The sequence below is a fragment of the Peromyscus maniculatus genome, chromosome 9, assembly GCF_049852395.1.
Source record: "Peromyscus maniculatus bairdii isolate BWxNUB_F1_BW_parent chromosome 9, HU_Pman_BW_mat_3.1, whole genome shotgun sequence".
Classification (NCBI taxonomy): domain Eukaryota; kingdom Metazoa; phylum Chordata; class Mammalia; order Rodentia; family Cricetidae; genus Peromyscus; species Peromyscus maniculatus.
In genome coordinates this window covers 101,309,011-101,335,167 of record NC_134860.1, presented here as the reverse complement: position 1 = coordinate 101,335,167, position 26,157 = coordinate 101,309,011, and the positions used below count along the sequence as shown (strand labels likewise).

Below are 26,157 nucleotides of genomic sequence, written 5' to 3'. Positions count from 1 at the left end.
AATCCATCTAATTTTTGAGCACTTGTGTATCTGTGTGTGTTGCGTGTACATGCTCGCGGGTGTATGCATGTGTGTGGAGGATAAAGGTCAGCAATCTTTTTCAATCACTCTCCATTTTGTTTTTCTGAGTCAGATCTTTCACTGCACCTGGAGCTGATAGGCTAGGCTCGCCAGAAAGTTTCAGAGGCTCACTTGATGTCTCCCTTAGTACCGGGGTCACAGACATGTGTAGCACGAATTGTTAGAAGGTCTTATTAATGAAAACAAACCCAGTGCCAGTTATTGGGGTGAATGCTGGAAGATCAGAGAAGCAGAACAAGCCACAGCCACCTCACCTCACCTCACCTCACCTGATCTTGTTTCCTTAGACTGGAAGCCTCTGAGTTCTCATCCAGATGGATCTCAGCTAAACTGCTACTAAAAAATTAACCAGCTCTAGTTCCTAGTCCTCATGCCTTATATTATATACCTTTCTGCTTCCTGCCACCACTTCCTGGGATTACAGTTGTGTGTCACCATACCTGGCTGTTTCCAGTGGGGCTTTGGACTCACAGAGATCCAGATGGATCTCTGCCTTTGGAATGTTAGGATTAAAGGCATGTGTGCCACCATTTTCTGGCCTCTATGTATAGTGGCTGTTTCGTTCTCTAACCCCAGATAAGTTTATTAGGGTGCACAATATTTTGGGGAACAGAATATCACCACAGACATGTGCTGCTATGCCCAGCTTTCTTGTGCATGCTGGGAATCCAAACTCAAGCCTTCATCACAGCCATCACCCAAGCCCCTCCTGGCTTTCACAATAGCTCATTGTGGTGGTTTAAATGAGAAATGTTCCCCATAGCCTCACGTATTTGAACACCTCTCTCCCAGTTGGTGGCACTGTTTAGGGCAGACAGGGAACCTTTAGGCGTGTTCCTGAGAGCAGGTTTTCAGAGTTTAGAGCCTTGTCCCACTTCCAGTTCACTGTCTCTACATTGTCTGCAGATGAAGATGGGATCTCTAAGATTCTGGCTCTTGCCATCTGCAACCACTACGGATTCTCTCCCTCTGGAACAAAGGAGACAAACTCTTCCTTCCTTAAGCTGCTTTTGGTCACGGCATTTTATGAAAGCAATAGAAAAGTAACTGATACACACACAACCGTATAGAATGGTTTAATACACACATCATAACCATGATAGAATATCAGAACCTCAACTTCTCAAGATTCAACAGAAAAAAAAAAAACTATGTAAGTCAGCAAATAAAAAGACTGACTACACTAATTGACGTATGCAGGATATGTGTGTTAATATTCACATTCTTTTCTTCAAAGCATAGTATTTATTAGCAAACTAAAGAAGACATTTCTATCATTCACTTAAGGCTCAGGGAACATTGCTGGAGAGGGGCAGAGAGAATGTTAGAGCCAGAAGATAGAAAGAACTGCCAAATGCCTTCTTCCAACACGACCCAGCCATGACGACCATGAGTCCACAGCAGCGGCACTTACTGGCACTGGGCCCACACAAGTCAGATACTCCTAAGAGCCAGCCATGGGTGGGAAAGGGGCCCTAAGGGGCCAGCCCTGCCAGCACTTCTGATGTACTAGCAACTAACAGACTCTGAGAGAAAGGCATGACAGCCAGGCTTTAATAGATAGTTCCAAACCCAGGGTCACACAGAGAGCTCTAACTATACTCTCTAGGATACAAAACACAATGAATTTTGGGGAAACATTTGTAAAGGAAGAGAAGGAGATGCTGGGAAGGGTGGGAGAAAAATAAGAAAGGGTGGGAAAGAATGACCAGAATGTATTATGTAATATGAGAAATTATCAAAGAACAACTTTTATTAAAATTCCTCTCCTTTTAAAATTAGTAAAACACAAAAAGAAAGATACCTTCTATTGTCATTCAGGCAGAAAGAAAATAAACAGGTAGAAAAGAAAGAAATCAAACTAACAGAAAGACATTTGGCTTATATAAAGTCTACAAAGATACATATAGTGACAGCATATATTTAAGATTATTGAATAAAATATTCATAGGAAGCCTTGGAGAATCTTTTAAGATATCAATTACAAAATAGCATAAAGGTCAAATTCCTATAAATTAATCTGGCAAAACATATCCTCCATGAGGAATTTGTATAATTTTAATAAGAGTTTAAAGAAGCCTTGAATAAAAGTTAGCCTGTGTTCATGGAGTTTAAGACTTAAAATTGTAAAAATTAAATTTATCCCAAGTTGAATGCATTCTTAGTAAAAATTCTAGCCAGATGCTAGCAAGAACCTGACGAGTTTGAATAAGTGTGTGTGTGTGTGTGTGTGTGTGTGTGTGTGTGTGTGTATAATAAAAGGGATTAGCCATGACACCTGAAACAAAACAAGGTAGGAAGATCATTCTGCTCTTTAAAAGCATGTGAAGCTACAGTGGTATTGAGTGTACAGTTCTGAGAGCACAGATGGCCCAGACAGACACAGGACAACTGATGTGCAGCACAGAGAAGAATGGGATTTTTCAGTAAGTGTTAATAAGACCAGACAGCCACATGGAAGATAGAAAATATAACTGTACCTCTACTTCATATAGCCCATTAAAAACCAAGGCTGACTATAAACCTGTGCATGAAAGCAAAATAATAAAACTTCTAAAATATAGGAGAATCCATTTTTTATTGATCATAGGACAAGGGCACATTCCTTTAAGATTAACCTTTAAAAACAACATGGCAAGGGCTGCAGAGACAGCACAGTGTTTAAAGCACATGCTGTTCCTGCTGAGTGCAGAGTTTGGGTCCCCAGCCCCCATGTGAGGCCCACACTTCTTACAGCCGCTCATCAGGTGCTCCGATGTCTCCAGATTCCTCGGGAACATTTTTTTCCTATCTCTCTCCCTCCTCCCCTCCCTCTCTTTCCACACACACTTAAAAAAAAAAAAACCAAATATTTCTAAAATATTTGTAAAAAGCAAAACAAACCAAAACCCCCAACAGCATGACAAACTGCATAAAATTCAAATGTGATGAATAATTCTACTCAAAACACCCTACTATGAAAATTAAAAGACCACATATGTAAATGAAAAAAAAGACTTAGAAAAATGTATAAATAACATCACAAACCAATTAAAAAAAACTCTCATAGAAAAATGGGCTAAACAAAAATCTATAAATGATTCTATATAAGCATTCAATATATGAATGAAAATGAAAGGATATTTAATCTCACTAGCAACCCAGGGACCAGAGAGGCATGAACACAGCTGCAGTTTAAACATTAAAGGCTGGCAAACAATGCCAACACCTTGGGACAACCGGAATTCTTGCATGCCACTGGAAAACACTCAGGATTGCACCGCTTTTGTAAATTAGATGGGCACAGGTCTGGTGAAGGTCATAGAAATGTCTTACCAACAGTTTCTACAGGACCTTCACAGTCCTTATCTCCTTGTACTCACATTCCTGTGTAAACTCTTCCTCTTGAAGACTGGACCTAGAGACAAGCTTTTCATGAATTGACTGTAAAAGTGATGGCATGCCCCTTCCAGACTAGGTGGAGGTTCCTCTGCTTTCGCCTTGCTGGCGTCCACAATTGGGCTCCTACCGTCCATTCTCCACAAATGCCAGGCATGGTCAGTCAAGTCATAGACTCTGCTTCTTAAGATCAGGAAAGAGATTTCTTCTTCCGAGTAAAATCAAAGTCCGCATTGTGGCCTATCATGCCCTACCTGGCCTTGCATGTCACCTTCCTGACTTCATCCGCATGACTTTCAGGACTATTCTCCAAATCTCCCAAACACACTTCACCTGGGGTGGGGACCACAGTCTAATGACTACCACCCACTTACCTACTGTGTAACATTTTAAGTTGTTTCCTGGGAGTCTACCGTACTTACCTGGATCCTACAGTGAAATATGAAAACATCCATGATTTTGTGTTACGAAGAATTTCCAGGTTAAAAAAGTCATGAAGAGTCTTTAGGAGTGAGTCTCTCTCAGTGCCTGTCCAGTAGGCCATCTGGCCAGCTGCCTCTTTGAACATGACTTATATGATGCCCAGTGTCCTCTCAAGTTTCCTTACCACGGTTCCTTTTCCCTCCATGGCTCTCAGGACGGAGAAGACTGTGGTTTGCTAACTTAAGGTTTTATACTCTCTCTCTAGAATATAAAAATCCAAGATGAAGAGACCTTGAATGAAATATATTAGCTGATCTATATCATGTATATGATATATGCATCTAGATGCTAACTTAACTACACACATTCACAGGAGAGACCATCACAGTGAAGGAAAGATTTCTGAGTCAGAAGGACCAGAACAAAGAGCAGCTTCACCGTCTGCCAGCCAAATGCTCTCCAGAGGCTGACCTTTTTTTGACCTTTTTTTTTCAATCACCTCTCAGGGTCTCTGTCTTTAAAGGGTGAATAACAGTGGGTGACTGCTAGATATAAAATTCAATGGATGTAGACAAAAACACTTAGCATGGTTGTTATCACTGAAGACATGTTTGGTAATTATTATTTCCTCTTTTATATCCATCTCCATATACCCACTCTTCATTTCCAGTGACTGTCATTTTAAAAGTCCTTTTAACTCTATATAGAACTGCACACAAGAACACTGAAAGTTAATAACTGTAGACATTCTTTAAACCTCTGCTGAAACTTTTCATGATATCTTCAGATGAGGTCATACAGAACAGTGACAGCAATTTGCTATTTTACTGATACCGAGAAAGCCTTCAAATCCAACACCCAATGGCTACTCAGATCCCACTGACACTGTTCATTCCTAAGTGTGTCCTGACAGCAAGCTACTTGAGTTCTAGTGGCCTTTCTGAGACCAAATCTTGTCACAAAACTAAAACCTTGTACTTCTTATCAAATGCATTTTAGAAAAAAGAACATGTAATCTTTATAAAGTGCGTTTTCTAAGCATCTCTGCGATGCGCTTATCCAGGAACACGGCCACAGATACTGCTTTTACAACGGTAATGAACCATGAGCATGGAAGGAAGCCTCACTTTTGATGCTGCACATTCATGCGTGACCTGATATTGCTGAAATAGAGTCTTTATTTCTGAACATTCCAAAACAGCAGTGTACACAGTAACAAATAGTAAGTCACAGACCATAAGAAAGCATTCATTAGTGCAAATGGGTTTTGTAAAAGGTCTATCAAAAAGATTTATTTGCTTTAAAATGCATTCATTTCCAGAAGCATTGTTAATAAAACATTACAGTTTCATCCTTTGTAATAAAGTATTGAAAATCAATTGTGGTTGAGCAGCAAACATTGCAGGTCTTAAGTGCAATGTGCTTGTGATACCATCATAAATATGAAACTCATGTAAGACAATAAATTAACAATGAAAAAGACAAGACCGTTCAACTCTGCCGTCTGGCTGTCTCCTCGCAATGCTTTAGATTAAATTGTGCTCATTCAACGTAAAGTTATGTCTCAAATTGTATGGTGTATTTTTGCTGATATATCCCTAGAGCTAAAAAAATAGTACCTTACCACAAAAATATTTTTATGGCACAAAATTTAAGTTGTTCCATAGTGGCTCACATGGGCATAAAAAGAAATAGGCACAAAAAAATAAAATTCCTGTAAACTATAAAAAATTAAAATTCAAACCATGTTATAGAACCTAGTTGTAAATATGCAATGTATTAAAATGCAGAACATGTAATGGAAAGATGTTTAGAACATGTAAGTAAAATGAACAAGGTACTTTAAAAACCTCATATGGCAAAGCATTATTAATGCGTCTCAATTCTCTCAAAAAGTATTCAGATACAGAGCAGTTCTACAAAAACTTCCTAGATCTAAGTGTAGCAATACTGCAACCACGAGTCTGAGAATGCGGCAGTATCGCAGGCAGAGAGGAAGTGCAATCATGAGTCTCTGGTGATTGGTCCACTGGAAACAATGCAGTACGTAGGTTAAAATGTGAACGGGAAAGAATATCCCAGCATCCACTGCTACCCAGCCAGCTGGGTAACACAACCCTCATTTTCACGTGTGTCTGCTTCTTCAAGGGTCCATAGACTGCATCAGTAGCAGCCGTCTCTCCAATTTCCATCCCTCAGCGTGCTGAGTGAGGACAGGGGCTTGGGGGGCTGCAGGAAGCTATGAAGAGAGGAAGAAAGCAAACAGGCTGTTAATAACCCCACGAGCCACGTCGCTCTCTCTGGTCCCCTCTCCCATGAGTGTCCCTCCACCCAGGAATGACGAGCTGTTGGCGCTGTCCCAAATGTGTGTCAAGTCACATCCTTCTGGGTTCTCACAGTGCATGCCCATCTGCTGAAGCCCGAGGCCAGAGCACAGAGCCACATGTATCCCGTGTGCACAAGTTAATTTTCAATATACCAAAACTAGGTCGAGATAGAGTGTAAAAGGTAAAGTCTTTAATGGAAAAACAGTTCAAAAAAAAAAAAACATACAGCAACGTTGTTAGATATATAAACTCATGCACAAATTCCTAGCATTTTAAATATTTTTCTATCATAGTAAAAAGAACTTGAAAAATATTTCAAAAATAATTTTGAAAAACCCAATGTTTTCTCAGGTTTGAAAAAAACAGACCCTCTCCGACTCTCTGACAGTAGCAGTCCTCCTCCTTCAAGATATATTTTTTTTCAAGAAAAAAAATGGAAGGTCTCCAATAATGAACATATATTAAGTCATATAATTCTGTTAGCCATAAACATGGTACATCTCTGCATTTACTAAGGAAAATAAGTCCTGATTTCCTCTCACTACCCCTGTCTAAACTGTATCCTTACAAAGAACTTGACCTTTGTAAGCTGAGAAAAAGGCTTGCCTGAGCCATCTGGTTACCCATACAAACTGGCCAAGTTCCTGATGGGTAAAATTAAGGTGTTTCAAACCTTGGACAGAGGTGTCACTGCGAGCACAGGCCTGAAGACAGGAGGAATCTAGCCACACAAGGAACTTGAGGCAGGGGGATGACAAGCTCTATAGATGGGACACGGGACAAGGATTAAGAGAAGGGATTCTGAGTACACAGAGACACCTAACTGAGAAAGAGGGACCAAGGGTGAGCCATTAAGGACAGTGACCTACGGCTAAACTCAGACAGAGAAAAGTGAGGCTGACCTGGATATATTTTGAATTTCCAAGTGCAGATAAAGCTATCTGAGCTAAATAAACTAATAACTGAAGTTATTCTTACCTTCTGACAGGTTGTGCAATTTTGCTCCGAGGCAAGTTACTCCCATTTATTGCCAGTGAAGGTCTCGGCAGGGCACTGCGGCCCATGATCCCGGAAGTCGCAGCTTTGTTTGGAGTAGGGATTCCTGTATTGGAATATAGCTGCATGCCATTGGACACAGGCATGCTGCTGCTGCCTTGAACGGTTGGACTCACATAGGCTGTAGCTTTCAGGGGCTGCCGGATAGACACCGGGAAATGCCCCACGCTGTGAACTCTGTGCTGAATCTGTCCTGGTGATGGGACTGCAAGAGAAAATGATATCTGTGCGAAGAACTCTCAACTGTCTCCCAATTAGATGTGTTTTACATTCAGAGGAGCCTACACTGTCTGAAGAGGTAAGTGACGTACAGGTTCTAAGCACCTACATACAGTAGGGAAAATCCCCCGATGGTCCCCCATTCTATCAGCAACACGGCCTAAATACAGTTGACCCAAGAATAGCATAAAGGGCAAAAAATCAGATCATAACTTGTAACTTCCCCAAACTTATATCAGTATCCGCTTGACCCAAAGCCTGATCAACGTTGTCAGATTACACTTAAAATAATTAGGATTTACATGGTATTTTTATATTTGTTTGCATTTCCCTGGCATATGGGGTTGTGTATGGTCTATAAGTGTGCACATAAATTATGACAAACTATTTATAACAGATTTGAAAATATTTATGGTATTAAATAATAAAAACAGAATACCATCTATCTTTATTTTCTACATTAATTACATATTCTTTTCAACTTTCTCAAGTTTTCTAAATTGCAAGATTGAGTTGCAAGTTTTTCAAACTTTTTTTCAAATCACATGAAAAGAAAAGAGGTGTAAGAAAACCTGCTCAGACCAAATCTGTGCTGCTCAAAGGTCAACCAAATATTCAGAAGGCAATTCTATGCAATGTTTTTCCCCCTTAGAAAATTTAAGCAACTCTGAATTGTTCCAAAACAAATTTGTGTTTGCTTAGAAATTATTAGGATTTCTTTTAAGATTGATTTTTAATTTATTTATTTGTGTGTGTATGTGTGCATTTGTGTGTGAGTGTATGCCTGTGTGTGCATCAGATGGCTGTCTAAGTGACCTGATGTGGTTACTGGGGACTGAGCTCCAGTCTTCTAGAAGAGCAGAAAGTGCTCTCGACAATTGAGCCATCTCTCCAGACCCCATTAGCATTTCTTGATAGCTGCTCTGAGAATAGCCTCATGAAAACAAAACATGGAGACAATTTAATAGCTGTAATTATAGAGGAAGCCAAGAGTGATGTTTGTAGGCACAAACATATTCCTTAAGTAGCATTCATTAGGACACTATCTCAGGGTTTACTTGATAATTAAGTTCATTTATCTACTTAAAGCCTTAGTACCTAAAGCCCTTAGTAACCACTCAATTAAAAAGCACTATTTTGACCTCTAACAGTAGCAAAAATCTGTAAAATGAAGGAAGCAATCTGAGTAATGAGCCTTAAATGTTTATCAACACTGAACATCATTTTATGGTCAACAGTAATAAACAGGCAGAAATATTTAAGTTTGTACTCCTTTTCTCTAAGGATGAAGAGGCACTGCTTTGCCTTTAGGCAAAAGTTTTTTTAAGTTAATTGTTTTCAAATGGAAAAAAAATCTGTTAAAACATAGTTCAATATGTGAATCTGGCTCAACTTCCTTTAAAGCATTATATATAATAAACCTTAAGTACATGTGTTTGTGACTTTCTACAGGGAACATGTTTGTGTACTCCTCATCTGAAGACATACAGCTTCACTCCCTCATCACAGACTCCCACACACCACCTCACAGGGAAAACATCTCCAAAGAACACATTCCCTCTTGTGTTATCACACCCTGGCCAGTCCGACATTGGAATCACATCCTATGTTCCCTTTTGTGTCTGGCTTCTTTTACCCAACATGATGTGTGAGAAAGCTCCATGTGCTATTATGGAATGTCATAACTATCTCTTTTCCTGACGATGGGAGACTGGTTTGTTTCCTTTGGGGTTTACGAACATTCTTCATTATGTTTTGTTGATAATGTGAACTATTAGGTTGGGTATATACAGAGTCCCTCAACTATTAGGGTATGTGGTGATATTTTATTTGTACTGAAATGTTATTTTAATTTTATGTTAATAAATAAAGTTGCCCTGGGGTCAGAGCTATTAGAGCCATAGTAAGAGCGTGGTGGTTAGAAGAGCTAGGTAGATTTCTGTGTGTTCAGGGATACAGCCAGTATTGGAGACATACGCCTTTAAGACCTGGAGGGCGGTACTTAACAGGCAGTGATGAGGCAGTCATGTGGTTGGGTTTACAACCAATGAGAAGGCAGAACAGAAAGATTATTTAAACAGGGACACAGGAAGTACCGCCCTCTCTCGGGGAAGCTAGGAGCACTGCAGGAGGTAAGATTTTATCTCTGAGCTCTGACCTCTCGGCTTTCTCTTTTACCTTGGCTCTGTGTTTCTTATTTTAATAAGACGATTGGTTACATCTACATCTGGCGCCCAACGTGACAAGAATCCATTAAAAACTGCTTGGGGCCGGCTCCCTAGCCGGAGCAGCCGGCTCCCTAGCCCCGGCCCAGGTCTGGGCTCAGGCTGGACTGTGAGCTGCTTGCTTAAAGCCAGTGCTACAAACAGCTCAGGCCTGCCCTGCTAAACAGGGCCCCTGGCTGTAAAGCCAAGCCTTGACTCGGCTCAAGAGGGAACAAGTGGCTGGCTTTAAGCTTTAGCTGGCTACCCCTTCACTTTCACTTTCGCTTTCTCTTTCTCTCTTGCTTTCTCTCTGTCTCTCTGTTTCTGTCTCTCTCTCTCTCTGGATTCACACCTAGGACACTAGGTGGCTCTTTTGAAATTCGCTCGGATTTCTACTGTTCTACGCAGATTTGGTAATTCATAAAGGAAACTATTTAAAAGACAAATTTTTTCCACATTTAAAAAAATGGGTTTCCTGTGTACATTGGAAGAAAATTGGGTTTTGTTTGAAATTTTAGGCAGTCTGACAATGGAACAACTATATGAAAAGATTAGTATTATGGGAATTATGCAGTTAATCACCATGCTTATTCTCATTTTACTATTTAAAAAGATAGTCGATTTAAGTGCCAGGATAACAGCTTTAGAAAAACCTGTTAATTTTAACAGTGAAGTTGGTTCAAGTTTGGATCATAAGGTTACAGAAAGAAAGCCTGTTTTCACACAGTCATCCTTAATTTATCCTGTAACCGTACAGCAGATGCCTGATCAAATGGCTACACAAAATATCTGGGCTCCAATTGAACTGATGGATTTTAAAAGGTTTAAGGAGGCAATAGTATCTTATGGCATGCATTCCCCATATGTAAAGCAAATGTTAAACTCTTGGTCAACATATAATAGGATCATACCACAGGACTGGCGGGACCTTGCACAAGCTGTTCTGGAACCCAGCCAGAGAATTCAATTTCTAACGTGGTTTAAGGAGGAAGCTAGAAACGTAGAGACACAATGGAGGGATAAAGGAATACAAGTTTGTCAGGATCAGCTTATTGGAGAAGGCCAATATGCTTCAATACAAACACAATGTTTATATGATGTTCAAACCGTAATTTTATGTCGAATGGCAGCCTTGAATGCATGGGACAGAGTTGATGAACCAGGAAAAAAACCTGAGTCATTCACAAAGGTTATGCAAGGCCCAAAAGAATCTTTCACAGATTTTTTAGAAAGACTGGCTTCAGCAGTAAACAGAATGGTCTCAGGATCAGAAGCTAGTAAGGCAATAATTGAAGCTTTGGCATTTGAGAATGCGAATGCAGCATGCAAAAGAATAATCAGGCCATTAAGGGCAAGATCTGCACCTTTGGAAGATTGGATTAGAGAAACAATTAATGTTGAGGTTGATGAGCATGATACGTGGGTAGGAGAAGTAATTTCAAAAGGTTTGAGGAGTGTTAGATGTTTTGGGTGTGGAAAGCAAGGACATTTTAAAAGGGACTGTAAACAGGTCATTCCTAGAAGCAATGTTTCTTCAAGGAACAATGGCAACAGAATGCCCCTTCCTTCTGGAGTATGCAGAAGGTGTGGTAAGGGAAAACACTGGACCAACGAATGTAGATCAACAAAGGACAGACAGGGTAATCCTTTGCCTCAGTTTTCGGGAAACTCCCGGAGGGGCCTCATGCAGACCCCCATAGCAAAACCAGTTCAAACCTTTCCTGCAGCTGTAGAGGAAATCCCTGCTCTGAGCGATTAAATAACCAAATGACTATTGGAATAAATCATGCTGGTCAGGATGATGAAAAAGAGAGAATAGAAAATTCAGGAGAAAACATAAAGAAAATTTTTTGGCAAACTTCTATTAATGAACAGAGACCAAAATTAACGATAAAAATAAATGGTGTTTTGTTGTCTGGTCTGGTAGACACAGGTGCGGACATTACCATAATTGCACCAGAATTTTGGCATCCAGCTTGGCCTCTTCAGGAGGTAAACGTTCAACTGTTAGGAATTGGGACATTATCTGGAGTGAAACAGAGTGCAAGATGGCTGGAATGTATAGGTCCAGAAGGACAGAGAGGAAAATTAAAACCATATGTCACTAACATAGCTATGAACCTGTGGGGTCGAGACTTGTTGCAACAATGGAATACTCAGATTAAAATCCCTCCAATCTCAGAAACAAATCATAAACTAGCACATGTTTCTGAGAGAAATATTAGAAGGCATTATTTTGAGTGGTCACCAGCCATCCATATTATACAAGAACAGGGCACAACAACTGATAATCCTCCAAAAATACCAACAGCTCTACCTTTAAAATGGTTAACAGACAAGCCTGTATGGGTTCAGCAATGGCCTTTAACAACAGAGAAACTCCAGGCTTTAGAAGAGCTGGTAGAAGAACAGCTAAATGCTCAGCATATTGAACAGTCAACCAGCCCTTGGAATTCTCCTGTATTTGTTATTAAAAAGAAATCTGGTAAATGGAGAATGGTAACAGACCTTAGAGCAATTAACAAAGTAATTCAGCCAATGGGCTCTCTACAATCTGGAATTCCTTTGCCTACTCTGTTACCAAAAGGATGGCCTCTCATAGTTATTGATTTAAAAGACTGTTTCTTTTCAATACCCTTACAAGAAAAAGACAAAGAAAGATTTGCTTTCACAGTGCCTACTTATAATAATTCTCAACCGGTTAAAAGATTTCAATGGAGGGTCCTCCCACAGGGAATGTTAAATAGCCCAACTCTGTGCCAATATTTTGTACAACAGCCATTGGAAGTGATACGTAAAAAATTTCCTAAATCTATAATTTATCATTATATGGATGATATTTTACTAGCTGACTCAAATGCAGATACTTTAGAAAGAATGTTTGAAGAAGTAAAGAAAATTTTGCCTTGCTGGGGATTACAAATTGCTCCTGAAAAAATACAAAGAGGAGATTCTATTAATTATTTAGGATATAAAATAGAGCTACAAAAAATTAGACCCCAAAAGGTGCAAATTAGGAGAGATAGACTACAGACTCTTAATGACTTTCAAAGATTATTTGGAGATATTTCTCATCTACGAACTATTGTTGGGGTAAAAAATGATGAACTGACTAATTTGTTCAAAACCTTAGAAGGTAACAAGGACTTAAATAGTCCAAGAGAATTATCACCTGAAGCTGAGAAAGAATTGGCCTTGGTAGAAAAGAAAGTACATGAAGGGCACGTGGATCGTATTGATCCAAAGCTGGATTGCATTTTGGTTATTTTACCTTCTAGGCATTCCCCTACTGGAATATTAATGCAGAGGGAAGATATTATATTGGAATGGATATTTTTACCAAATAAACCAAATAAAAAATTAAAAACTTATGGGGAAAAAATCTCTGACTTGATTTGGAAAGGAAAATTGAGACTTCGTCAGTTAGCAGGAATAGACCCAGCAGAAATTGTCGTACCTTTAACTAAGGAGGACATTGAAAAATTATGGACAGAAAGTGAACCTTGGCAAAGAGCTTGCAGTAATTTTTTGGGAGAAATTAACAGCAAATATCCCAAAAGCAACAGAATTGATTTTATAAAGAGAGCTGATTGGATCTTGCCTCGAATTGTACGGCAAAAACCCATATCTGGAGTTCGTACATTTTATACAGATGCCAACAAACAAGGAAAGGCAGGTTACAAATCAGAAAATTTAAGTAAAGTGGTACAAAGTCCTTATAATTCAGTGCAAAAATCAGAATTGTATGCTATTCTGTTGGTATTAATGGATTTTTCAGAACCTCTCAACATAGTAACTGACTCTCAGTATGCTGAAAGAGTGGTATTACATATTGAGACTGCAGAATTTATCCCTGATGCTTCAGAATTAACTTCACTATTTATTCAATTACAAGATACAATCAGGAAAAGGAGTCATCCTTTATATATAACTCACATCCGATCTCATACTGGTTTGCCAGGCCCTCTAGCACAAGGCAATGATGAGATTGATAAATTATTGATAGGAAATGTGCTGGAGGCCTCAGACTTTCATAAAAAACATCACGTCAATAGTAAAGGTTTAAAAAAGGATTTTTCCATAACCTGGCAACAAGCCAAAGAAATAGTAAAGAAATGTCCTACTTGTTCTTTCTATAATCAAACGCCATTACCAGCAGGATGTAACCCAAAGGGTACTCAGAGGAATGAAATCTGGCAGATGGATGTGTTTCACTTTGCAGAATTTGGAAAATTGAAATATGTACACCACACCATTGATACTTATTCAGGATTTCAATGGGCAACTGCTTTGAGTTCTGAAAAAGCTGATTCTGTAATCACTCATTTGCTAGACGTTATGGCCATCATGGGTATACCTGCACAAATTAAAACTGACAATGCTCCATCATATGTCTCTGTTAAAATGAAACAGTTTTTTGCTTATTACAATATAAAGCATATTACAGGTATACCACATAATCCTACAGGTCAAGCAGTTATAGAAAGGTCAAACAGAACTCTAAAGGATATGCTAAATAAACAGAAAGGAGTAACAAAAACCCCCAGAAATAGACTGCATAATGCTCTATTAACTTTGAATTTTCTGAATGCCAATGAGAAAGGAACAACAGCTGCAGAGAGACATTGGGTAATAGAAAAAACTACAGAATTAAATCAGCCTATATACTTTAAGGATGTGCTGACCTCAGAATGGAAACCAGGGTATGTATTACGTTGGGGACGAGGTTTTGCTTTTGTTTCTACAGGAGAAGATAAGCTGTGGATACCATCAAAATTGATAAAGGTTCGATTTGAACAAGAAAAACCTCTTAATTAGAGGAGGTGATAGTTCATCAACCAGCATGAACATCCAATTTAAACTAACTTGTACCTGTAACACATGTCTTTTCATTTAATCAGATAATAACTTGCCAAAAAGGAACATCCCCAAAATTAGTCTTGGGGGAAGGTTTTTGTTTTTGTCTTTTAGGAGAATGAAGGTTAAGGAATCTGAAGGACACAAGACAAATGAAGAAAAGGGACAAATCATCTATCCCAGGAAACAGAGTATATGGGAGTATATGGCATATGGGTATATATTATCTAAAAAATTTTATGTCTTCTTAAATGTTTGTTTCTGCTTTTCTCTAAAGATTTAACACTATTGGTTTTCTAATAGTTCCAGTTCAATTAAAATTTAAAGCTGACTTTGGAGTTGGAGAATGGCTCTCTCCTTCTTCAAACTCAAGCATGTTGTTAAAAGGAAAATGCAAACTCCCTGTATCATGCCAGAAAGAGCCATTTTCTGCTATGGGACAGGACAAAAGCCAAATTAATTAAGGGACTATTCTATTACTAATCTCAACTCTTTGATTCTATTCTGATTCTTTAAACTTTTCTTAAAGTATAAATTTTATATCAAAATTTACAAGATTAATATATATACATTTTAAACTTTGTTAAGATATGAATGGTCATATAGAGTACTAACTAATTCTAGAAAAAAGGCTTCAATTAGCTGCATATATATGTCTTTGTGTTCGAGTCTCTTATCAGTTTTCTGCAGGAAATCACGGCCAGGCCTAACATCAACTGAAGTCTCCGGAAAGAAGATGGGGCCCCACAACAACAACAACAACAACAATTCCACGTGGACAATAATAATATCACTAAACTGACAAACATCATCTACAGATCAGCTTTGAACTACAAGGTGCTCAGAGCAATTTTGAGATGACTAGCTGAGATGATCCAGTCTCAAAGACTACTTGAATAAGGACTTGAGATAAACCCTGAACTTTGGCTTTATACACAGACTGGATAATAATGAAGGCTATAGTTACCTTTCCTAGAATTTGACAATTAACCTAAATTTTTCTTTCAGGATAAAGATAACTTCGCCCATACCCAGCAGGAAGCAATTTTAAGAATATGACACCCACATTGCCAAAGAAGTGGTGTGGGGCGGGTGGTTTTTTGGTTCTTTTAATGGGTTTTGGGTCTGGGATAATTTTCATTATTTAAGGGGGTAGGTTACAAGTTGTCAAGGGTTAGGAAAAAGGCTAAGCAAAGGAGATTAGATTTAAGGTTTTTGTTTAAAAAAAAAAAAGAAAGAAAAGAAAAAGACAATTACTAGTTTTAAATACTTTACATTATTACCAACTATTAGGATATAAAGAAATGAAAGTTAGTAGTTAGACATTACAATAGAAATTGTAGTCATATTAGATATGTTTTAAAAATTGAGCAGATGTATTTTAGACAGGTCATCTTCAAACCCTTCAGAGATCTACAGAATATGGCATTTAAAATGTTTTAATAGCTTAGAAATTTTTCTTTTTTGAGACATGTCGGCTCCTGGCAGTACCAATCTACTTCAGAGAAAATATGGGCATTGAAGAAACTGCATATGGAGTTAATTTTCATTGTGGCAAAAGTTAGCCACTGGACAACAAAGTATCCTCAAATCAACAGAAAAAATGGACAGACAGAACACGAAACAAAGGACTACCAATTCCTGCCAAAACAAGTGTGGTTATGGCTTTATCAAAAGGCATCTTCTGAGGCCAGGACAATATGGCACCATCCCTGAAGTGGCCTTCACAATCTGGAAAAGGTACAGTACCCTTTTCTTTGAAGGCAGCTGAACAGGCAGTGGGCTGATGGCTTCTGTTGTGCAATGGAACAGCAACTGAAAGCTCACGCCTCTCAATAGTAGACTGGCATTTAATAGAGGGATGCGAAGAAGGGCATGCTTAGATGAAGCCATATATACACAGCCAAGAAGAATGGACAGCTGAATTCAAAAACCATCAACAATTTCCAGAATTTAAAATCCTGAATCATGACATGACACTAGTGGAATTCAGGTGTTTCTGGTACATGGACTGCTCTCACCCAGTGTGAGGTTGAACTGTTGACCTTGTGTACAACCTACTTCACAAATGAGTCTGTCAGATACCATAAGCCTATAGGCTGAAGATGATGCCCCAACACTGCGGAGAAACCTCAGGTGACTGTCCAGGCAGCTGGCTGTTTCTGTCAACTCACAAAATTTTTGGAAGTTGCTTTTGTGCACTTCCTGTTTTTATTTTTGTTAGCTAATATTATTTCCTTCTTGGGTCTCTGAGGGAGTTGAAGATTAGTTAGTTATAGTTGAAGATTAATTAGGATAGAAAGTGAATTAGATACATTTTAGACTTACTAAAATAGGATAGATAAGGGAATTATTTTCTCTGATTTGTCAAATACAAATGGACTAGACATCGTTTAGGTATTTGTTACTTGTATATATTGTATATAGTTATTGTACTTTTGTATATAGTTTTTCTTTTGTTAATTATAACCTTTTGCTTTCTTTTTCTTTTTATTAAAATAGAAAAGGGGAAATGTGGTGATATTTTATTTGTACTGAAATGTTATTTTAATTTTATGTTAATAAATAAAGTTGCCCTGGGGTCAGAGCTATTAGAGCCATAGTAAGAGCGTGGTGGTTAGAAGAGCTAGGTAGATTTCTGTGTGTTCAGGGATACAGCCAGTATTGGAGACATACGCCTTTAAGACCTGGAGGGCGGTACTTAACAGGCAGTGATGAGGCAGTCATGTGGTTGGGTTTACAACCAATGAGAAGGCAGAACAGAAAGATTATTTAAACAGGGACACAGGAAGTACCGCCCTCTCTCGGGGAAGCTAGGAGCACTGCAGGAGGTAAGATTTTATCTCTGAGCTCTGACCTCTCAGCTTTCTCTTTTACCTTGGCTCTGTGTTTCTTATTTTAATAAGACGATTGGTTACATCTACAAGGGTAAGTGAATTCAGTCCTGAAACACAAAGATCAATTATATTCTAAATGCCATCTGTGATAGTTACTCTGCACTATCACTTCAACAGACTAGCATCACCATGGAAACACATGTCTGTGTGTGTCAATGAAGGTTTTTCTGGAAAGGTTTAATTGAGGAGGAAAGACCTATCCTAAATGTGGGTAGCACCATCCTATGGGCTGGGTTCTGGACTGCATAGAAAGAGGGCAGCTGACTATGCAGATGTCATGTGACCAGCCACCTGCTCCATGCCTTCCTGCCATGATGGATTGTGTGGTGATATTTTATTTGTGCTGAAATGTGGTGATATTTTATTTGTATGTTAATAAATAAAGTTTGCCTGGAGATCAGAGGAAATAGCAAGCCGTTTTTAAGTAAACACAAAGGTCAGGCAGTGGTAGCACACACCCTTAATCTGATCACTTGGCAGGCAGGGTCTCTGTGTGTTCAAGGCCACACTAGGGAACAGAGCCAAGCATGGTGACACACAGCCATAGAGACCTGGAGGTCTGTACAGACAGGCAGTGACAAGGAAGTGAGGTAGCTGGGCTAAGAACCAATGAGAGGGCAGAACAGCAAGGAAATATCTCACTTTTGGGAGCTGCAAAGCGGGTGTAGTAAGGTTGGTTGGTGACTATCACTGTTTCCCTGACCTCTTAAGCTTTCATGCCTATATTTGGCTCTGTGTTTTTTATTTAATAAGACTGTTTAGAAACTCGTCTACATTTGGCGCCCAACCGTGTCCCCTATAGCCAATATCTGTAAGGGCCCTACATTAAAAAGAAATAATAGAAAAAAATGACAAAAATGGGCATGATTCCAGTTTTATAAGTAAGAAAATAATAGAAATCCCTGAGTTTCATGATTAAAAGCCCAAGGAGAAGTCTCTGATGACACCATGCTGCCATTCCAATTTTCTCTACCTACCCTCTGCAGAATCCTAAGCCTTGAACCTGAAATATGACTGCCTTAGTCACTTTTCCAATGCTGTGAAGAGACAACATGACCACAGCAACTCATAAAAGCAAGCATTTAATTGGGGACAGGGGGCTTGCTTACAGCTTGGGAGGTTTAGTCCATTATCATCATGGCAGGAGCATGGTGGCATGCAGGCAGGCACTGGAACAGTAGCTGAGAACTACATACTGATCCACAAGCAGAAAGAGTGAGACTTGGTTTAGAACTGGCTTTTGAAATCTCAAAGGCCACCCTCAGTAACACACTTGCTCCAATAAGGCCACCCTCCTAATCCCTCTAATTTATCAAACAGTCCTACTCCCTGATGACTGAGAATTCAAATACATGAGCCTCTGGGGGTATTCTCATTCAAACCACCACAGTGACTGGCCTTCGAATGCACAGTACCACCTCTTGTTTGCTGTTCTGTCCCCTGTAAGTGATTTCTTTATTTTCTTCAATTCTTTGCATATACTAAATAGAATCCTACTATAAAGAATTCCCCCATCCATCCATTATTTGTTTATTTAAGAATGCCCAGAAATATTTATATGGTGCTATCAATTACCTATTATTATTATCACTATTACTTATTACTTATTCTGTGATTCAAGTAGCCTCTGCTCTGGCTACAGGCCATTTCTTAAAATTAGTCCTTGCATACTTCCAACACATTCTCATCAGTTTTTGAATATTTCAAAGCTAGACATTCTTAGTCATGTATATTCCATCCTACTTGGGGTTATATTAATTTTTATGACATTCAAAGATACTAATGTCCACAGTGAGTTAGAGTCAACAAAATTCCTAATTGGTCCCATATTTGCTATTTTCAAAACATTTTTCTCTCACCCTACACTTACACTGTTGATCTTCATAACTCAAACCTAGAATTTATATTTTTTCTCAGCTAAATTTCTTCATGATATATTTAGCTTGCTATCTAAAAAAAAATGACATAGTTAGTTAACAGTCCTCTCTTGTTTCATGTCATTAATAAACTCATAAGCTGTCTCTACCTTTACTAGATCCTTCACTAATTTAACTATTTAACAGGCTAAGCCCTGAGAGGCAACTCTATGCATTCATTCATCGGCTCATCTTTATTTCACTGTCACTCACTATGAGTTCATTGTGTTCAGGCAACATGTCAGCTACTGGGAACAGAAAATCAAATAAACTAAGGTCCAAGCCCAGAAGAGCTCACAAGCTGGTTAAATATATTACCAATAAAGCATGACACATGTTGAGCACTCTCTAACTGAAATGCTTGGAAACAGACATTAAATTTAGATTTGGGATATTTTCAAACTTGAGATCTATCTATCTATCTATCTATCTATCTATCTATCTATCTATCTATCTACCTATCTATCTATCTATCTATCTATCATCTATCCATCCATCCATCCATCCATCCATCCATCCATCCATCCATCCATCCATATCTACCATCTATCTCTCACATGGGTGTTTTAACAATGTATGTCTGTGCTTGCCTAGTGTCCAAGAGTCCAAAAGAGGGCATCAGATACCCTAGAACTAGGGTCATAGAAGGTTGTGAGCTATGATGTGGCTTCTGGGAACAAGTCTGGGTCCTCTGAAAGAACAGTCAGCTAATCACTTAGCGATCTCTCTAGTGCCTCAAATTCAAGAACATTTGCATACACATAGACATATCTTTTGTATTAGTGATTTGACCATAAAATGTCCCATACAGGCAGGCTCATATGTTGAAGCCTTAGTTCCTAGCTGGTGGCCTTGTTCTGAGAGATACTGAAAACATTAGGAGGTAGAGACTGCCTGGAGGAAGCAGGTCATTGGTCACAGCCTGGAAAGACATACCTTGTCTCTAGGCCCTTGCTGATTCAACAACTCCCTCCTCTACCTGCTCTCTTCAGGATGACATTTGCTGTGCCTCAGACCCAGAGCGACACATCCAGTCAGTCAGGGACTAACACATCCAAAACTGAACCAAAATAAACCTTTCTTCCCTTTAGATGCCTTCTCTTGGTTATGTGCCACAGTGATAAAAAAAAAAAAAATCTAGCAACACTGAAAGCAAGGTGGCTGCTCTTTCCCTGAGACCTTATGGTTCCTAAGCCTTTGGCATTGGTTTGCAGGAGGAATTTGTGAATTTGGAAAGTGTTTGAAGAAGCAGGTAAGAAACAAAACAAAAGTTTGCCCTTATTGATTCCTATAGTAGCTCAGAAGACCAGAATGCCAACTAAACATGAAGATAGAAAAGACTGTGTTCTTGATAGTACAGATGGAAATGAGGACTCTTCTGAGAGAATCAGACTGCTATAGCTATGGTCCAAAAGCGCTCGGCTGCTTCTTGAGCTGGCTAGGAGACTCTGGAGTCATTCACGCGATGCTGGCTTTGCAGGTAAGCAGAAGGCAAGAGTGACAGGGTCACAGAGCCTCTGTCAAAGCACTCAAAGGACAGTGAAGAAGACAGACTGGACAGTAGTGTGTGGGAGGGCCAGAAGCCCTGTGGTTGAGACTTCAGGAACTACAGATGCATAAACATGGGACATTTGCCAAGGAAAGCTGCAGGGAATGAGAGGAGCTAGTGCAGGGAAAAGCCATGTGGCCTGCAAGTGGCAAAACCATAGGTGCAGGGCCACCCCAGAGCCCTGGTGCTCATATTACAGCATCACATATCAGAATGATTGACACTGTGGCAGCAGGTGCTCACTTGTGGGATTCAGCCTTGCTTTGGTCCATTATTCCTTTCTGACCCTACTGTCCCCGGATGTGATGGGGATGTTTACTCTGCATCACTTAATGCTAGAAGTACGGACTTTGACCTTGATCTCACAGTGCTTTACTGCTCAGATTTGGCTTAGGTATTAGAGAGACTTTGACCTTGGGAGTTTGGCACACTGCAGGTACTGTCAAGACCATGGGAATTCATGGAGATCGGTTAAATACCCTTTGCATTACCAGATGGACAAGAGCTGGCCAGGGACAAAATGCTATAGTTCAAATACAAAAGGTCACCCACAGGCATAGGTGTCGAAGCCTTGGTCACTATTCTGAAGATGACAGGACTTGGGGATGGAAGCAGCAGGTCACGGGGTAGATCACTGGAGGAGATTGGCCTCTCCCTGGTTATCTTCTGTGTCCCTGCCACCATGAACTCGGCAGCCACATCCTCCACATATTCCAGAATGTTTCCCTTGTCTCAGGCCCAAAGCAATGGAGCCACAATCCATGGACCAAAAAGCCCCTCGGAAAATGTGAACCAAATACATCTTTCTTCCTTTTAAGTCACCTCCCTCAGGAACAGCAACAGCAACGTTCACACATTGCTGATAAACCAAAGTCTAAACACAAAATTCATTTATATGCACATACCTTAATGGTAATTTTATACAACATAGTAAATATCTTTTATATGAAAGAGTTTCACAGGATAGAATTGTCCACTTGAGGTGTCACACAGCCTTCAAAAGTTTCCGATCTTGGAATTCTTTATTCTTGATTTCTAGGTTGCAGAAGTTCAACCTGTACACTGAGTAAGAGAGATTGGACCAAAAATCTACCCATCCTTGCTCTATAGTATGCAGAAGCATGTGTTAGGGTCCCCAGTAAAGCAATGAGGACTTCCCAATAGATGAGGTCTGCTGTGGGATGTTCTGTATGTCAAATGTTTGCTCTGATTGGTTAATAAATAAAACACTGATTGGCCAGTAGCCAGGCAGGAAGTATAGGCGGGACAAGGAGAGAGGAGAATTCTGGGAAGTGGAAGGCTGAGGCAGAGAGACACTGCCAGCCGCCGCCATGACAAGCAGCATGTGAAGATGCCAATAAGCCATGAGCCACATGGCAAAGTATAGATTTATAGAAATGGGTTAATTTAAGATATAAGAACAGTTAACAAGAAGCCTCAGCCATTAGGCCAAACAGTTTAAATAATACAAGCGTCTGTGTGTTTATTTTATAAGTGGGCTGTCCGGACTGCCGGGGCTTGGTGGGACCCAGAGAGAAAACTCTCCAGCTACAGAGGTCTTTAGGTTCTGCTATGAAGAAACCCAGAAGAACTAAAAAAGAGACTGCCCATAGGAGCACAGCGTCACGGTAGCTGAAAGCATTAGCTCCGGCAGACCCATGTTTGACTCTGCACTTCCAACCTGCCCACCCTCGGCTACTTGAAACTGTTAGTCATCATCAAAATTGGAATGATAACAGGAACAACCTCGCAGAGCTGTTGGTAGACAAAGTAAGATCATGTCTATACCCAGCTAGCACAGCTCCTCACACAGAATAAATGCAGTCATTTCAGTGTTGAACCAGGACATCGAGATGACCACACGTTGGGAATTAAACTGGTATCCAAAACTGGGCTTGGAGGTTTTAAAACTACTTGATAACTACTTGATATGCAAACCCTTAGCCAGCACATCCTGCACACTCCATGGACCTCTACGGCCATGTAAACACTGGCTTACAGCCTTCCTCCTAGTGCCAGTGAAGACCCAACCCCTCCTAACCACCGCATCCCCACAGGGGCTGAGAACACACACTAGGGTTAGCGTTACATTGCTCATTGATGAGGAAGACAGATAGCAAGTGAGCAATGACTACGTGGTGTGCTGGAATGGAGGGATACAAAGTCCCTTAGACACACTAAAACATACCTTCATCTTTGGAGTGAAATGCTTGGAATGGGGAAAAACAAGACCAAAGTAAAAGCTGAACAAAGCTAGTGTGCCTCTCTACAGAAAACTGACAGACTAACAGAAAGACGATGAGAACCTGCATGGGTAAGAGGTTGGTATAATGGGCAAACTAGTGATTATTTAGTTATCCTTGGGTGGAAAGGCCCCCTATAATTTATTAGTAGTAGCAGTGGGTAACATGGGTACTGGAGGAAATACTATTTGATGATAGTGAAAACTAAGTGACAAGACAGAGAAAAGCCTCCTCTGGTGCGCTAAGTGAAAAAGAAACAGTGGAAACAAGCTATTTTCCTCCCGGGGTAATGACTACTTAGAACAGTTAGCGCCACCACTGTTACACTTACTGCAGGACGGCACCCTTGAGACCCCACTTCCAGCTCCGTGCAAGCTTGAGTCAAAACTCTGGCTGCTCCTCACGGTCACGGGAGAGCTGAGGTTGCTGCTGACGGCAGCGGTGCTTGGCGTGCGGGCCAGGTTAGGCATACTTCTTCGTAGCTTATCTAAAAGCAGAAAGGATTTTTCTCAAGTTAAAAACCACAAATAAATTCCACGCCAATCAAAACATTTGCTTTTGAAAAGAAATAAATAAAAAAGCCATTTTGATCAGTGACAACACACAGAAAATAGCAAACAGACTAAGGGAGAAGTAACCTTTTGCAAGGGCAATGTACACTCTAGAAAATCCTAACTGATACGTCGTTGACAAGAGAAAAACACACCTTCTATTATAAAGAAAAAGGGGCCTTCCTAATCAATTTGCTGTTTGTACTACCCAGTGAGTACATTTCTCCACTTACTGAGTAGTAACACTGCATCAAATAAGGTTAGAAAATGACCCTGGAGTCATTTAGAAATGAGAACACTAAAAACAAAGGTACGTGCTAAATTTAAAAAATAATGAAACTCAAAATCAAAACTTACTAAATCTTTTGCTACAGGTCAAAGTGGAATAAATTAACACAATTACCCCCCCAAAAAAATCCAATTTTAACTGTCTTAGGATGGCCCCCAGGTGCATGAACTTCTTAAAGGTGTTAACCCTCCCAGTATGCGAGCTGTTTGCAGACTCAGAAAAGGCTGAAGACTGAATGGGGTCTTTTTGTTTCCTGCTAGGTGCATCCTCTGCCACCAGGAGGGGGCAGAGAGTTACATACGAACAGCCTGGCTCAGATGTGAAAGCATGAAGAATCTGTTCCAGATCACTGGTTCTTTGCTAGCCACACACCCCCCCCCCATTACCACACATCAGCTCAGGCCAGCTCAGAAAACAAAGGCTGCATGTGATGACTGAGCCCAAACCAGCCCTGAACTGGACTTCATTCCTCTCCCCTTCAGTCTGTCCTATGCCCCTGCCTTCTGGACTCCTGACTCCAGACCCTGTCAGCCCTAACAGTCAGCAGACCTACCCCACAGTTCACAGTTCCTTTTCCATCACCACCTTCCACAAAACCCACCTGCTTGGCTTCCAGGGGCCCTGCCACGCTCTTCTAGAACACGGGGACACCAGGCTCAGTTCTGCTTCCACCCTTCTCACCTCAACCCCAAAGCCTACAGTTCTGAACACGGACAGGTCAGAGTAGGCCTCCAGATTACAGGCTCAACAGTCACCCCAAGACTTCCCTCCCGACGCCCCATTCCTGGATTCAGCCTCTCCCAACGACAGGGGAGTATCTCTCATTGGGCACAATGGTCCCTCCACTTGGACACATTTCTCCATTCCATGGAAGGAAGGAATGAACAGAGGAATATTTATGACGCATATGCTAAATGCCAAGCCCTCTGTATATGTTGGGGGTGCCAAAGTGAGTGAGACCACCAGATTCCAATTCTCATTGAACTTATGGTTTAAACCAGCATCTCTTATCTTTTGTTCCATTATCAATCCTAGAGAGAAAAATTAACATGGATTTAAATTCAGTTTCTCCAAAATGAAAGAAATTAAATATTAAAGGATAATATTTTGAAAAGTAGAATAGGGCTGAAATTTTGGATCATAAACATGGTAATGCCTAAATGTGTTGTATTTTTTTTTCTTTGCTCAAATCCATTAAGAATTACACCTATGAAATATACTCTAATACTCTGAGTGTGCAATCAGGTCATACAGTCTCACGGTCACTTTTTTTTCCCCACACTAAATCAGAAACCAATGATGTACTGGACTCCTCAAGATGCACTGGGAATCAAACCACAGCCTTTCTCTTCTCCCCCTGCACACCACACCATCTTCACTGCTGATCTTCACTAACTGTACCTGTCTAGCGACTTTCTGTCCTTCGGTGTAGTCTAGGGGACAAACAGAAAATCATGCAAATGTACAAAGCATATTATGTAGTAAGTATGATGAAGTACAAGAGATTTTGGAAAGTGTAATGATACAAGACCAGAAGGGTTCGGCTAACCTTTAAACTCTTACTAATACATTCAGAATGTTCTCGACTCCTGCCTCATGGAGGAGCTGGCTCTTCTAGACACCTGCTGGCTGAGGACTCTCCCATTCCCACATTGCCTGCCTGCGCGCAGTGCTACAGCATCCTGCCTTAGACTCTTCTTCACGGTTGTTGTTTTTTTCATTATAGTCATTTCCTCCTACTCTCAGAAGATTCCCTCCAAAATCCCAGCTATCTAAAACCATAGATAGTGCCAAAATGTACATACTTTGTTTTTCTTGTATATTTATACCTACAATAAAAAATTAATAAAAGTTTATAAGCTAGTCAATAATAAAAGTTATTTAAAATCTATTGCTTATGTCTTAGTTAGGGTTGCTATTGCTGTGATGAAACACCATGACCAAAAGCAAGTTGGGGAGGAAGGGGTTACAACTTCCACATCAATATTTCTCACTGAAGGAAGTCAGGGCAGGAATTCAAACAGGGCAGGAACCTGGAGGCTGAAACTGATGCTGACGCCGTGGACAGGCAATACTTACTGCCTTGTTCCCCATGGCTTGCTTAGCCACTTTCTTATAGAATCCAGGATCACATGCCCAAGGGTGGCCCCACCTACAATGGGCTGGG

General features: G+C 40.1%; 1 protein-coding gene across 3 annotated transcripts in view; it reads right to left on the bottom strand.

Moving 5' to 3' along the window:
* Positions 1-5,147: 5,147 nt before the first annotated feature.
* Slain1 (SLAIN motif family member 1) overlaps positions 5,148-26,157 on the bottom strand; it is a 65,259-nt gene continuing 44,249 nt past the window's right edge. For all 3 annotated transcript variants that reach the window (XM_015996695.3, XM_006977976.4, XM_076545525.1), the window contains 3 exons: positions 23,482-23,637; positions 7,188-7,470; positions 5,148-6,121 (listed from right to left, as the gene is read on the bottom strand). In XM_015996695.3, coding sequence (XP_015852181.1) covers positions 6,046-6,121; positions 7,188-7,470; positions 23,482-23,637 — 515 coding nt within the window. In that variant the 3' untranslated portion in view covers positions 5,148-6,045. The remainder of the gene's footprint in view (positions 6,122-7,187; positions 7,471-23,481; positions 23,638-26,157) is intronic.